This window comes from Aulonocara sp. 'chitande type north' Nkhata Bay, linkage group LG16, assembly GCF_057382095.1.
Source record: "Aulonocara sp. 'chitande type north' Nkhata Bay isolate Kocher_YH1m ecotype deep benthic linkage group LG16, A_spYH_male_GT1.1, whole genome shotgun sequence".
Taxonomy (NCBI): Eukaryota; Metazoa; Chordata; class Actinopteri; order Cichliformes; family Cichlidae; genus Aulonocara; species Aulonocara sp. 'chitande type north' Nkhata Bay.
The window spans coordinates 5,053,956-5,067,872 of NC_141359.1; the positions used below are offsets into that span (position 1 = coordinate 5,053,956).

At 40.3% G+C, this 13,917-nt stretch overlaps 1 protein-coding gene across 1 annotated transcript in view; it reads right to left on the bottom strand.

Moving 5' to 3' along the window:
- The window catches only part of marco (macrophage receptor with collagenous structure), a 28,673-nt gene extending 16,499 nt beyond the window's left edge, over positions 1-12,174 (bottom strand). Inside the window, exons 1-5 of the mRNA XM_086266881.1 lie at positions 11,968-12,174; positions 9,303-9,401; positions 8,483-8,637; positions 5,579-5,696; positions 2,807-2,869 (exon numbers count right to left, since the gene is read on the bottom strand). Coding sequence (XP_086123007.1) covers positions 2,807-2,869; positions 5,579-5,696; positions 8,483-8,637; positions 9,303-9,401; positions 11,968-12,076 — 544 coding nt within the window. The 5' untranslated portion in view covers positions 12,077-12,174. The remainder of the gene's footprint in view (positions 1-2,806; positions 2,870-5,578; positions 5,697-8,482; positions 8,638-9,302; positions 9,402-11,967) is intronic.
- Between the last annotated feature and the right edge of the window lie 1,743 nt (positions 12,175-13,917).

The window sequence follows — 13,917 nt, forward strand, 5'->3', positions numbered from 1 at the left end:
CACAAAATAAATTATATTATCACACTTCTGGCCACATAGCGCTGATATTCATTGCACATGCCCATATTAACTTTTTCCAGCCAGGTGTTTTCCTTTTCCCATTCTTCCCTTTCTCTGAGGGGAACAAACATTGCTGCTCTAACGCTGGGCTCACACTGTGCGGTTTTAGGCCCATTTTGAGCCGATTTTTGAGTGATCGGACCGATTTTGGCCTTCATCGTGCGTCGTGTAGTATACGTGGGGTAACGAGAAGTGATTAACACCTCACGACCAGCTCCCGATCATCAATCGCTCGTGAGGGTCTCACCACAGCCGCTCACACTGCGCACGCGCAAACACGTAAACGTCGGTGAAAAAGACGGCGCAGCACGGCTGTGCAGCGTGTGATCTGGACACAAGCGATGGAGGCACAACTTGTAGAACTTTGGAAAGCTCATCCGAGCCTTTTCGATGTGGCCTCACAAAATGATCACGACCACAACAACCATGAAAATAGTTGGATCTACATCGCTGCTAAATCACAGCTGCCTGATCATGTTTTTCATTAGCAATTTAGCAAAGTTGATGGTGGTGGTGTGTCTGTGTGAGTGAGAGACAGAGAGAGAGCGAGCGACAGATTTTCTGTTATAACCTTCATGTTATGGAGGCACAGTGTGAGCACTCAGGTCGCATCAGAGCATCGGGCGGTATAGTGTGAGACCTGCATCGTGACCTACCAACTTCTAACCCCTGCGAGTCAATCGTGCAGTTTGAGCAGGAGCTGAATAACGTGACTGAAAAAATCGCACAGTGTCTGCCCAGCTTTAGGTGTACTGTCGTCCGAGACTTGCACCGCAGTGTCGGCGTTTGTTTCCCTGTTGGCCATGCTTCTTGTTGTGGTCATCGGTTGTCTTCCGGTATTTTCTCCGTAAGCGACCTTTCCCCGACCAATGAGATGAGCGGTAATCTGAATTGTCATACTCGAATTGTCATAAGTGTGCTGTCAGCTCATTGGTCACAAAGCAGGAGAGGGGCTGGGAATTATGTTTTCAAACAAAGTGTTAATTCCATAAACATTTATAGACTACTTTTGATTCTCACTGTATTACGGGACAAAGTGCGTCCCTTATTAGCTCAATACGGGACGTGTACTTTTGTTTCTAAATACGGGACGATTCCGTATTTTAAGGGACGGTTGGCAACCCTAAACACAACTGCAAGAACAATCATGCCACTGTGCGATGTGTTCACTGCAAAAGATACACATGTGGTAAATGCAGACGACAGATACCATGGCAGTGCCAGGATTGTGAGTGATTGCTGAAAATGTTGAATTGTACTCACTCACTTTTTATTATTATTTGTAAATATGTGTACAAATGGTTGGTTTTTTGTACTGTTTTTATCAATAAATGTCAGCAACAAAGGACATACACCCATGTGTGTTGATTTCTCCCTAAGATGGCAAACTGAAACACTCCAAGTTGGTGACTTTTGGAGATTTATTTCCCTGGATGATTGAGAATGCATCAAGATGAAACACAAAAGGAAGTTCACAGCTTTTAGCAGCTCCCCCACGCCCTCAATCACACACCCCCACTCCCCTCCCTCCAGAATTCCCAGGTAACAACCTAATATACATATGAATGACTAGCCAATTTAGCTTCCACTTGGCTGAAGCTAAAGCTTAGCTAAAAGCCATTTGGCTGCTCTCTGGGTTTTAAAGGTAGAGAAAAGCCAAATGGCAGTCCGTGGGGGTTTAAGTGTTTAGGTGACGGAACTTGTTTTTCATTCATCTCTGTGGACATCTGAAGCACTTCAATAACAGGTAAATCTTGGGTATAAGTGCACTACACTTAAAACACTTCTTTTTACAGCACTCGCTTTACATCCTTTTTAATCATCCTTAATAAGATTCACTAATTAAAATTTTCAGTGCAGTAAAAAAGAAACATATTGACGCTTTAACCCCACAACTGGTCACAGCAGCTGCCTGAGAAGGCTTCATCTTCTCTCTGTACACCGATGCAAACTGTTTCTTCATCTTTTATCTTTCTCTAATATTCTACAGTCTTTACATAATGAAATGCACTGAGATAACGGCAATGAATTAAGAAAAAAAAATGAATTAAATTGATGATTAACTGAGAATTATTATGTGAGGACTCGGGAAAATGAAGATGTTAGTGAATCAACAATCTGTCCTTAGTGTCCTTGTCTAGAGCCAACAAATAACCACAAAAAACCAACTAAATGTAATTATCATAAAATATAAGTTTGATCAAAGACTTTTTTTAGCAGAGAGCTTGAGGCCACGCAGAGTTTTATCTATTGGGAAATATATGCATTAGAGCTGGTTAATTTGTCAGTGTGAGTAAAAGTCCAGCCCTGATAGAGATTTCATGCAGCAAATGTCAGTGCACTACATTGTGAAGCTATGTGAAATAACGGCTGCAGCTCATCCATCAACCAGGTCTCATCATCCATCTGACAGGAGATGATGCGTCATCAATGCTGGGATCATTGCCAGAGCAGCAGCTGAAAGCTAATGTATTCTGCTGCACACGACCCCACAGCATCTTCTAATGAATGAAGTTTTTACAGTTGAAACTTTTCTTGTTCTTTACCAAAGCAGGTTTTAGACTAAACACTGTAAAAATAAATACAGATGTGACGCTGCTTTTCTGAATGATTCTGTCATCAGCTCGTTCCATTTGGCCTTGGCTGCTGCTTTAAACTTACTGAATATGACATTTCACATTGGCAGATTTATGTCACATTGTTAATATAAATACATCAATTACAGCTTCTGTAACTTTGACCTCACCTTTGCTGCCTTTTTCTCCTCGGTTACCTGGATGTCCATTGGTGCCTGGAGGACCTGGGGGTCCTGAGAACACATACGTAAATACATTGCTATGCTTGATAAACTTTAGAAAGTATTTTATTACACTATGTGTTATGATGCATCTGATTACACCTGAGGTATTGTTGTTCCGGGACAATCAGTCACATTGATTAGTTTCAAGCTTGTTCTGTTGTCAAAGCTTTGCAACTTAGGAAACATTCATCCTATTTTTTCATTCCTCCTTTGCAAAGTGTACTATAAATGCTCTATAGGCCAGCATCAACACCACATATGAGCTGGTGGAGGGAGGCATGGGGTCTGGGACTGGCGTTCCAGCCAGGGCTGGTGGGCTGCTCTGCTGCTGCATGGACCAGGGCTGTGTGGTGGTCTCTACCCCATCTCATGGGTCTGTGAGTGGATTGCCCCTCTGGAGGCATTGGTGTCTGGACTTGGGAGTATAGTGTGTGTATGGGGAGTGTGAGTGTGTGTGTACTGCATTCATCTCTGAGTGTCTCCATGTTGGGCAAGTGTGAGAGTGTTTATATGTGTGCATGAGGATGGGCATGTATGCTTGTGTGTGCCTGTTTTCCTTACTAATCCAACTCTTTTAGAACATCTCAGGCTCCCCCAGGTGTGGGGGCCTATTTCTCCACGCCACAGTCCCTGCCAGTGGCTGGTGTCCCCACCTGGCAGAGCAATGATGGTTCTGGATGTCAGAGGCTGAGTATTCAGTTGTGTACTGGTTCCCTTTCAGCGGCTGCTTGGCAGGACCTGGCCCCCCTGACTCTGTCGGGCCCCTGCTGGAGTGTGGGGGGCCCTTGGGTCTCGGTGGAGGATGAGGCGAGAGAGAGACCTCACAGCCCAGAGAGTGTCTGTCTCACTCATCCAAACTGGCAGCTGGTCCATAATACAGGGGTCTGATAGCTGAAGGCTCTGCCTTCTATTCTACTTTTAGAAACTTACTATAAATTCTTATGGCGTGGCCTCGTTATTCATTTTGCATGTGAAGATGAAGACTTTAAATTCAAGTCCAAATTAAAGAGAGAAATATTGTCTCTCTTTCTAGTTCCAGTTAATACTCTTGCTGTAGCATTCAGGATCAACTGAAGGCTTTTCAGGAGCTTTTAGAGTGACCCGATAATTATTTATCACAATAGAAGCACTAGCTGTGTGGCATCACTCTGAGTCCGGATGTTTCTAATTTTACCAAACAAATGAAGGCAACCCTATATATTTGTTTAATGTGCATGCTAAAGGATAAATCTTGGTTACGGTCTACGGTTAGACACTAACCGTAGACAGAGTGTCAGAGTGGGTAAGAACACCTCTTCCACCCTTGTGGTCAACACCGGTGCCCCTCAGGGGTGTGTTCTGAGCCCTCTGCTATACACTCTCTTCACCCATGACTGTATTTCCTCCTGCGCGTCCAATCTCATTGTTAAGTTTGCAGATGACACCACAGTGCTCGGACTTATATCCAACAATGATGAGACAAACTATAGGACAGAGGTGCAACAACTAGAGTCATGGTGCCACGACAATAACTTGGTCTTAAACACCAAAAAGACCAAGGAGATCATTGTAGATTTCCGGAAGAGGGGTCATAACAACCATCTGCCTCTCTTCATTGGCAGTGAGGCGGTGGAGAGGGTGAGCAGTTTTAAATTCTTGGGGGTAACTGTGACCGAGGACCTGTCCTGGGGCAACCATATCACCTCAGTTGTACGGAAGGCCCAACAGCGCCTCTACTACCTGAGGAGACTGCGGAGCGCACACATTCCCAGATCTCTGATGTTGAACTTCTACAACTGTGCCATCAGCAGCGTTCTGACGTATGGATTTCTAGTGTGGTTCCCCAGCTGCACCAAGGCCGATCAGCAAGCACTCCAGCGGGTGGTGAAAGAAGCTGGCAGAATTATTGGAACAAGTCTGCCAGAGATCAGTAATATCTTCCCCACTCGCTGTCTGAGGAGGGTGCACAGTATCCTGCGGGACCAACATCACCCTGCGCGCCACCTTTTCCATCTGCTGCCCTCAGGGAGAAGGTACAGGTCTATACAGGCCAGAACATCCAGACTGGCCAACAGCCTGTATCCACAGGCTGTGAGGCTCCTGAACTCTCTGCCCCCCTCTCACGGACAATAACCATATCCAACTTCTTAATAGCAATGAACTGGTCTGCATTGGTGCATCATATCTTTATTCTCTTCCCCCTCCTGCCCCCCCCCCCCTCTTTCTTAAATAGATAACTATCATATCTGATATCATATCTCACAGTACAATAATATTGAATGGGTTGCATTGTTGTATTTTGTCATGTTTCTCAGGTCTTTGTCTGAATTTCTACGAACATTATTGCTAAGTATTGTCTTATTGCATTGGAGTCACACTGGGTTAAATATGTACACTTGGGTTTTAAGGGGTATTTATTATTTTCTTCTTTTTTTTTTGGGTTGTATGGAAGCCCCAAACGCAATTTCATTGTTCTTGACAATGACAATAAATAAATAAATACTAAATACTAAATACTAGAAATTCCTCATTAAATTCCTCACAGTCTTAGCTACGTAGTGCAATCTAAAGTAAATTCTTGGTTAAACACCACATTTCTAAAACTTGTAGGACAGAGTACAATAACCTCAGTGTTGTCTAAACAACAATGATGTGGATCTAAAGCTTGAAATCAGACAATGCCCTGTGTGATAGTTGTTGCTTTACCCTGTTGTTGTGTAGATAAACACATGCACAGACCTGGCTTCAAGCTGATGACTGTTAGTTTGCCTTCCAGGTTATGGGTGGTGGTATTGAGCAGGCTCAGGTCGGTCTTCAGTTTGTCCAGCTGACCTTCCTCGCCACACAGGCCTTTAATCTGGTAAAATATGTGACTGTGATGTTAAACTGTAAAAACATGGAAACACTTTTTTAAAGGAATTATTATAGATGAATAAGCTTTGTGTATAAGGTACTCCTGCTCAGATTAGTGCTCAGGGATTTTAGAAGGCTGACATGTATTGTTGTTGAATTTGTGTTCAATTCATGCACAAACACAAAGCGATTGGAGTACACTTATTTACAAATGCATTCATCCAAATCTATAGAAATACAAATCAGTACTCAGCTCCCGATTGGGGAAAACTATGGTTGCACATCCACATATTATATTTTAACTAATCTCTGTATGATCTGAATATTGATATAGTCCAGGTAATGTGGAATAACACTGAGATTAATGTTAGCTTTATTTTGATGAGCACACCATCCATCAATCACCTGCAAAGACAGACTGTGAAAGAAGGAATGGGGGGCAAACGTTCCAAAGACAGAAGTGTAAGACACCAAGTGTAGTGGTACAGGCCAGCTACACAGAAAGTACACCTGTAGTGTGTAAATGCAAGAAAGTAAAAAACTGCTTTTTGGAGGATGTTTTTGTGTAAAGCTGACTAAGCCTTGTGCAATGTTAAGGCAATATTAAAATATTAGTAGATAGAGATATTTTTTATTTTCCTGTATTCCTGTTTTCTGTTGCCTACGTTGTGGGATTCAACAGATGGGGGAACCCTAAAGACAGCTGGAATGGCTCAGTGTGGAGAAACGAATCACAACTCACAAGAATTTCTAGAATACATCTGCGGGTCCAGTAGATTTTCTTGATGTACAAGCTGTGATAAGCTGATCTGGGCTACTGCTTTTAGGTTTACTGCTCTTTGTGGATTTACACAACTCAATTCACCAAGATGTCAGCAGATGTTTGATGATTTGCCACGACTGATCACAGTTTTAAAAATGTGCTCCACTTTCTTTCCCACCTTAACTATATTGACCATATTATGTGTTGTCATCCATGTATAAATTTTGCCATGATGGAGGGTCCTCTACACTCCTGTGCAGAGAATAACACATATGTATTCATATGTGTTATTGTTTTAAACTTAATTATTAACATTTTGTGTTTAAGTGTTTCCAGTTCATTACAGACTTCCTGGTGCTTCTTTTAATCAGGTATCATGACCATAGTGTTAAATTCCTGCTTATTACACAGAAACCGCCAAAGGTGTTTCCAGGTCGTCATTACGATTCTTTAAGTGTGCTTTAAAAGGTTATTACATAGTTATAAATGTGTTATTAGATAGAAACAAGTGGTTTTGCATCTGTTTCCTTCTTATTACATGGAAACTACCTGAGATATTTCCAGGTAATAACCACACTTCTTTAAGTTAGCTTTAACGGGTTATTAATGTGTTATTAAATGGAAACAGGCGGTTTGGCATTTTGTTTCCTGCTTTTTATATAGAAACTACCACTGGTAATTGAGTGGTAATAACTTAGAAATTACCACATTATTACACTCTTATTTTGTCCTTGTTACCCTTCTATTACTGCTTTATTACCTAGCTCTATTTCCACATTATTACACCCAATTTTTGGGTTTCTTATTATCCTATTACATAAATTTCAGGGTAATAATACTCAACTGTAACCATTGTTGCTACCTCGATATTACTTGGACATTACATGGTTATTACTTTGGATATTAAAACTTAGAAATACTACATTATTACCCTCTTGTTTCCCCCTTGTTACCCTACTGTTACCCCTTTATTACCGAGCTGTATTATAATATAAATATAATCTAAGCTTTGGAAGCGCTCATCTCAGAGAAGAGAAAGGAACAAACAACTTATTACCTGATGTCCAGCCATATCTTACCATCTATCTATGTGGCTTTTCCACATACGTGATTCAAAAGAAATGTTGTTTCTTGAATCATGACATCATTATATTTTCTCATTCATTGTATTGGTTATATTCTCATCAGTATTAAGCATAATTAAACTGTCATTAAAATCACATCTGACTTATGGTTCTCTGTTCAACCCTTAGTACCATTTCTCTTTTCCAGAATCTTTCAGAACATAATTTTGGGCTGGCAGCACATTTCTTATCTTTCACATCTCTGCAGCCACACACAGATACTCATCTACTGAGGCTGCAGCTGGATCATGTCTATGCACACAAAAATCCAGACATCTGAATAATTTTCATTACCCAGCTCATGTCTCAGCTAACATATTAATCAGACTTATACTTTGATTTATATCTTTGATTAAGAATAAAGATGATTCACTATAAGCAAAGCACATAGATAAGCTCTGTTATAGAGTTGTTATGACTATGATACTTGTCGTTGGCTCGCTGTGTGTGTGAGACAGGCGTGTGGAGAGGGGCACGGCTGCCCATCATCATGCATGATTTTGGCTTCTGTCTGGACAAACTGCCATACAGGCCATTTTGGAATACTTTCCGGATGCGCTGTATATTCAGTGATGGACTGCTTCTTAAATAGTACCTTTCTACATAAGCTCAGCACTTAAAACGCTTCCCACTGTAAGTCTCATTCACCAAATAACACACATTCCCATTGCACCTTTATGTATGCCCAAACTCTTTGTGTCACATTCACACGCTCACATGCCAGTGAGTACATCAACGGCAATTTAGGGATCAACATATTGCCCAAGAACATGGGGCAGCGATTGATCCGCTCTACCAGAGCAACACAGGAAAGATCAAGTCAGCCATGGGTCAATCCTACAATCTTCAATATCCATTGTGTCATTGGCCCCGTGTCACATTATATGTACACGAGAAGAGTACCTGGCTCTCCAGCGTCCATAGGTGGTGTCTCAGGTTCTTGGTTTCTTGACTGTTGTTTTGTATGAGAGTTTGGAAGCTTTCATAACCATGAGAAACATCATTGGACGTTTGCCCCTCTGATCTGGGCCGAGCCAGTGAAGCCTCCAGTGTGAAAACTGGAACCAAGAGAAAATGAACAAATATGTTTCACTATACTTTCTTCCCATGTATGTTAATGGGTAACACATCTTAATAATAATGTCACCCTAAACTTACTAACCTGCTTTACTAAGGTATTAGTAAGTGCTTCATCACTTATAAACCATTACTCCTCATTAAATACAAATATAAAAATTCTTGATTAAGATGCTTATTTATAATTATTTATTTATAACATGGTCATTGTGTCATTTATAAAGTCTAAATAACTGATTAACAAAGTATTTAGATGTCTGCTGTCCAGAGAGATGGAGCAGGGATCGAGAATGAAAAATGATTTGAATAATAAAATTTATTCTAATGTTTGGATTCTGTGTGCATTGAAGTGATGGCAGATTAGTATCTGTGTGTTTCTATCTGTTGTTTTGTAGTGTGCAGATAGAAAAAGGAGATTTTGTGTCAGGAGTAACTGTGCTGGAAGTGTTTGTAGGGTCTACAGTATCGAGTGCTTTGAGGCAACTGTTGTTGCGATTTGTTGCTGTATAAATTAAACTAAATTGAACCTTGTCGCCATGGTGTTTGTTGATATGGTAGCATCACTGAACTTTTAAATAATGTAGTTTATTTCTGTCTTTGCTCATAAGTTATTTCATTCTACAGATGAGATGGTATGCAGCTGTACCTTTATAAAGAAGAAAAGCATTAAGGACTGTCTGCAGGATGAGGTAAATAACTATGACATGAAAACACCGTAGTTTCCTGGGCCTGGATGACTTCAGATCTGAAACACAAACAGGGTTATGTGATCAATCTCTTGGACCAAGATTACTTCTTCAAATTGTCACTTCTGGACACACAAATTCAGCTATTTATTCAGCTATTACAAATATTTGTCTACATTTACCAAGCAAAAAGCAAGAAACCATATATATATATATGCATATATATACATATATATACAAGTGAATCACTAACATTTAACCAAATGTTTTCAAGTTGTTCTGCAAATAAATCAGTCAAGCAATAAATAAATAAACAAAATAATGCCAGTATATACATTGCACAAACCAAATACAGGAACTTATCACTTTGCTTTCAGTGCTTCCAAGGATAATACACAGTTTCTATTTCTAGGCTGTCATCAAAGCAGGAGGTTGTATTCAGGCATTTAGTACTCAAATTACTACTACTGAGTACAAATGTTGAGTTTGAGAAAAGCAGGAGAAAGAGAGAAAGAAAGAGATAATTTAGTATTTATTTATTTATTGTCATTGTCAGAGAACAATGAAATTGCATTTGGGGCTTCCGTACAACCCGTAAATAAAATAATGAAGAAAATAATAAATACCCCTTAAAACCCAAGTGTACCCAATACCACCAAAAGTGCAAAAATGTAGGAGCCCCGGGCCGCTGCGTCTGTGCGCGCCGCCATCTTGGTAGTCCTGATGCGAGTTTCCTGCTGCTTGCTTTTTTTATGCATGTTTAAAACATCAGTATTTTAAAAGCTCTGTTGATTGTACCATAAGATGCTTTTCCATAGTTGGCATATGAGGAGCTGTTTTGAGTGAATTTTCATTCATGTCATTTTCTTTATTTCGTTTTTTAAATTTGAATCGAGGAAAACCTCTTAATGAGCAAACCTGCTGTCACTGAAAGAAAATATGAAACACTGCCACCACCTGCTGGTAAAGGTTGCCATTTCACTCTGTCCCAGGTTTAAGAATGACAGCCACTGTAGCACTGACAGTACTTTAAATCAGCGGGTACTGGGCTGTGAGTCATTTGTCACCAGGCTGCGAGAGTTGAGTGAAATTTATGGTTTTTGGGGTTTTAATCATTAACTCGGTTTCCCTGGGTCTTTTCCCGTGTTGTAGTTGTGTGTCTTATTTTGAAAGAAATATTTCCACGTTACCATAGCGACCAGAGGGCATTAAGGGGCAGAGAGGAGGATGTTACTCTCAATGTTGTTTTCAGGAGGACGCTGCTAATAAAATTACACAATTACACAATTTGCGTTTATTATTATATTTACAAAATACCACAGTTTTTGTCTCGGTCCTATCATTTTATTTTGTTGTATTTATCTGCGACACCTTATTGTGAATATATTGTTTGACATTAAACCGGTCCGTGGAACAAAAAAGGTTGGGGACCGGTGCTTTAAAACATAAGTACATATGTATGTAATAAATAATAATAATAATAATAATAATAATAATGGTAAATAATAACATTAGATAATGACATTAGACTGATTTTTGATTTAGAGTGGGTGTAAAATGGGTTTTGTTGCAGTTTTCAAACTGTAAATTGTAAATTTTAACTGTTATTGATCCTTTTATCTTTGTCTTAAAGTGTATATTTATTTCTCTTCTTATATTTATTGTTTGTCTTTTGCACTGAGTGGAACCGGAGCCTCGCCTCGTTTCTCTATATCCTGTACTGTATATAGTAGAGATGACAATAAAGTTTACTTACTAGCACTAGAAGCAACAGAATCGTACATTTGTCACTGCAGTCCCCAGAATTCATTCAAATTGAATCAAATCATTTTCCTCTTGCCAGTATTCAGGTTACTTCTGTGTTTTTCAGAGTCCCACAGTTGTTTTTTAGATGATTTGTTTGCTCTTGTACTTTCCTGTAAGTTATTCTTTGAACTGCTCTATATTCAGTTAAGCCATTATGTCGTTCCTTTTTGTTTCAGGAGTCTTAATAAACTCTCTTCCAAGACAAAAAACTCAATATTGTTTTGTCTGTTGTCAACAGCAGCTTTTGTTTGTTTGTTTTTTTACCCGCTCAGGCAGCTGGCGTAAAAAACTTAAGGAAGCTGATTTTTTTGTTTTTGTCATCAAGTCTAATAAAGCCTGTGCCACTTAACTCCACTGTTCATGTTTTTATTCAGTCCAAACTTTTCTTTGGTCGCATCGAGGCTGAAATTGGTTTTCACGATGGTTCAGTGTTTCTTACTTTACGAGAAATTTTTGGTTACTATAGCAAATTGAAAAATTATTTTTTGTTAAATGATACTATAATGTTTCCAGTGAGGTTTTTTTCAGGAGCAGCTTGTATATGGATTATTCAAAAGTTACAACCTACCAGGAAGAAAATAATATCTCTTAATTGGCATTTCCAGCTTTAGAGACTGTTGATGGCCAGTTAAGGATTATGGATAAGTTTAGGCACATTTTCAGAAACAACAGCACCAAAGGTTTGGAATTAAAAAGTAAAACAATCAGGGATTTAGGCCTTCACGTTCATTCTAACATGACAAATGTTACAGATAACTATTTTCCAAATCTCAACACAGTTTCTATGAAAGAAGTAACACTCACTGTCTTAGCACTTACCATCAGGCTGAAGGCTGTAGAGATCACTCCTGCTGAGTGACATGTCAAACAGTGGGTTACTCTGAGTGTATGTGACCTCATTCCTTGTCCTGTTCATTGCCGTCTCCATTCTTCCTAAAGCCCCAAATCACCTTCACGTCCTACTTGGGAGCCTCTTTTAACATATGCAGTAGGTAAAAGATGACACTTCTTCCCCAGATTGCAACAGAAGCTCTGTACCAAAGAGCTCACATGAGAACCGACTAAAAGAGAGGAAGTAAAAGTTTCTGATTTGTTGCTGAGTTGACTAAAATATTGCAGCTGACATTTATTTAGTGTTACTGCTAAACCAAAATGAGGAAGCTGGTTAGGTCTTACAAAACCATAACGGAAGTTGCAATTTTCTTGTCCAAGTTCTTTTACCACTTTTACTCTTTTACAATGCAAAAAAGCTCGGAAAGTTATGAAAATATTGGTTTGCAATAACGTACATACCCTACAGCAACAAGGTCTTAATACCCAGCCAATCACATAAAGTTTTATTTTGTCCTCTGGCTTTGAGTTCCTGTGTACAATGTTTACATTACCCTGAGTAATTTACCCACTCAGACTCTACACGATGTACAGTTCATACATGAAATACAAAAATTGAAAAGTTGTGATAAATAGAACAAAATAATATTTGCAAATATATTAATGTGTGTGTGTTTGTGTGTGTGCGCACGCGTGTGTGTGTTTGTGTGTTTACAAAGATCTGGACGTACAACACCACAGCACTGGCCAAGAAATCACAGCAGCGTCTCTTCTTTCTCCGCAAACTAAGAAGAGCAGGAGCACCAGCCCCCATCATGCACACTTTCTACAGAGGCACCATCGAGAGCATCCTGTCGAGCTGCATCACTGTGTGGTTTGGAGCCTGCAACGCGTCCTGTCATAGAACCCTCCAACGCATAGTGAGAGCTGCAGAGAGGATCATTGGTGTCTCTCTCCCCTCCCTCCAGGACATTTACAGCACCCGTCTCACTAAAAAAGCCCTTTGCATAGCGGCTGATCCCACGCACCCAATGCAAAGCTTCTTCAAGCTGCTGCCGTCGGGGAGGAGACTGCGGAGTCTCCAGGCCAGGACCAGCAGGCTGAAGGACAGCTTCATCCATCAGGCTGTCAGGAAGCTAAACTCCCTCCCGGTTCTGCCCCCTCTCCCCTCTCTCCTCCACGGTCTCACTGAACTCTGTCACACACACACACACACACACACACACACTCTCTGACTCACTCACTGGCCTGCACCAGTTACCAGTCACTTTGTGGAGCATTGGACTGCCATTACCTCATAAGACTTTGTGTTACACTATCTCATACCGTACATTACCAAATCTCCATTTGCACTATTTGCCCATTTGCACTACTCTGCCTGGTTTGCACTCAATGTCATTTACCCATTATATTGTATATTGTATAGCTTTCTTGTTATATGTAAAATTGTATTATATTTATTTAATTTTTTTTACTTTAAAATATTTTACTTGCATTTTAATCACTCTTATATTTAAATGTTCATTTTCTATTTTATCTAGGGATTGAGAGTAACGAAGTTTCTATTCTCTGTATGTCCTGTACATGTGGCAGAATTGACAATAAAGTTGACTTTGACTTGACTTGACTTTGATCTGTCTGTCAGTCTCTTTCTGCCTTCTCATCTTACTCTTGAACAAGATCCCATGAAACTTAGACTTCTCCTGGAGCAGCCAATCATCCCACAGTAGGCACTTGTGGCAGAGGTGTGGTCCCTGGCTCAGCTGCAGGGGAGAGATGGTGCAGTGAGTTTGAGGGGGCGGTGCCAGCTGAGGCCACAGGTCGTGATGATCTGTGAAGTGAAGCCAGAGACCGGAGCGAGAGGAGGGTGTGTGCTGAGGCCCGTCTGCAAAGTTGGTGAATTGGGTGTTGAACAGAGAGACACTGCATGTGTGAAAC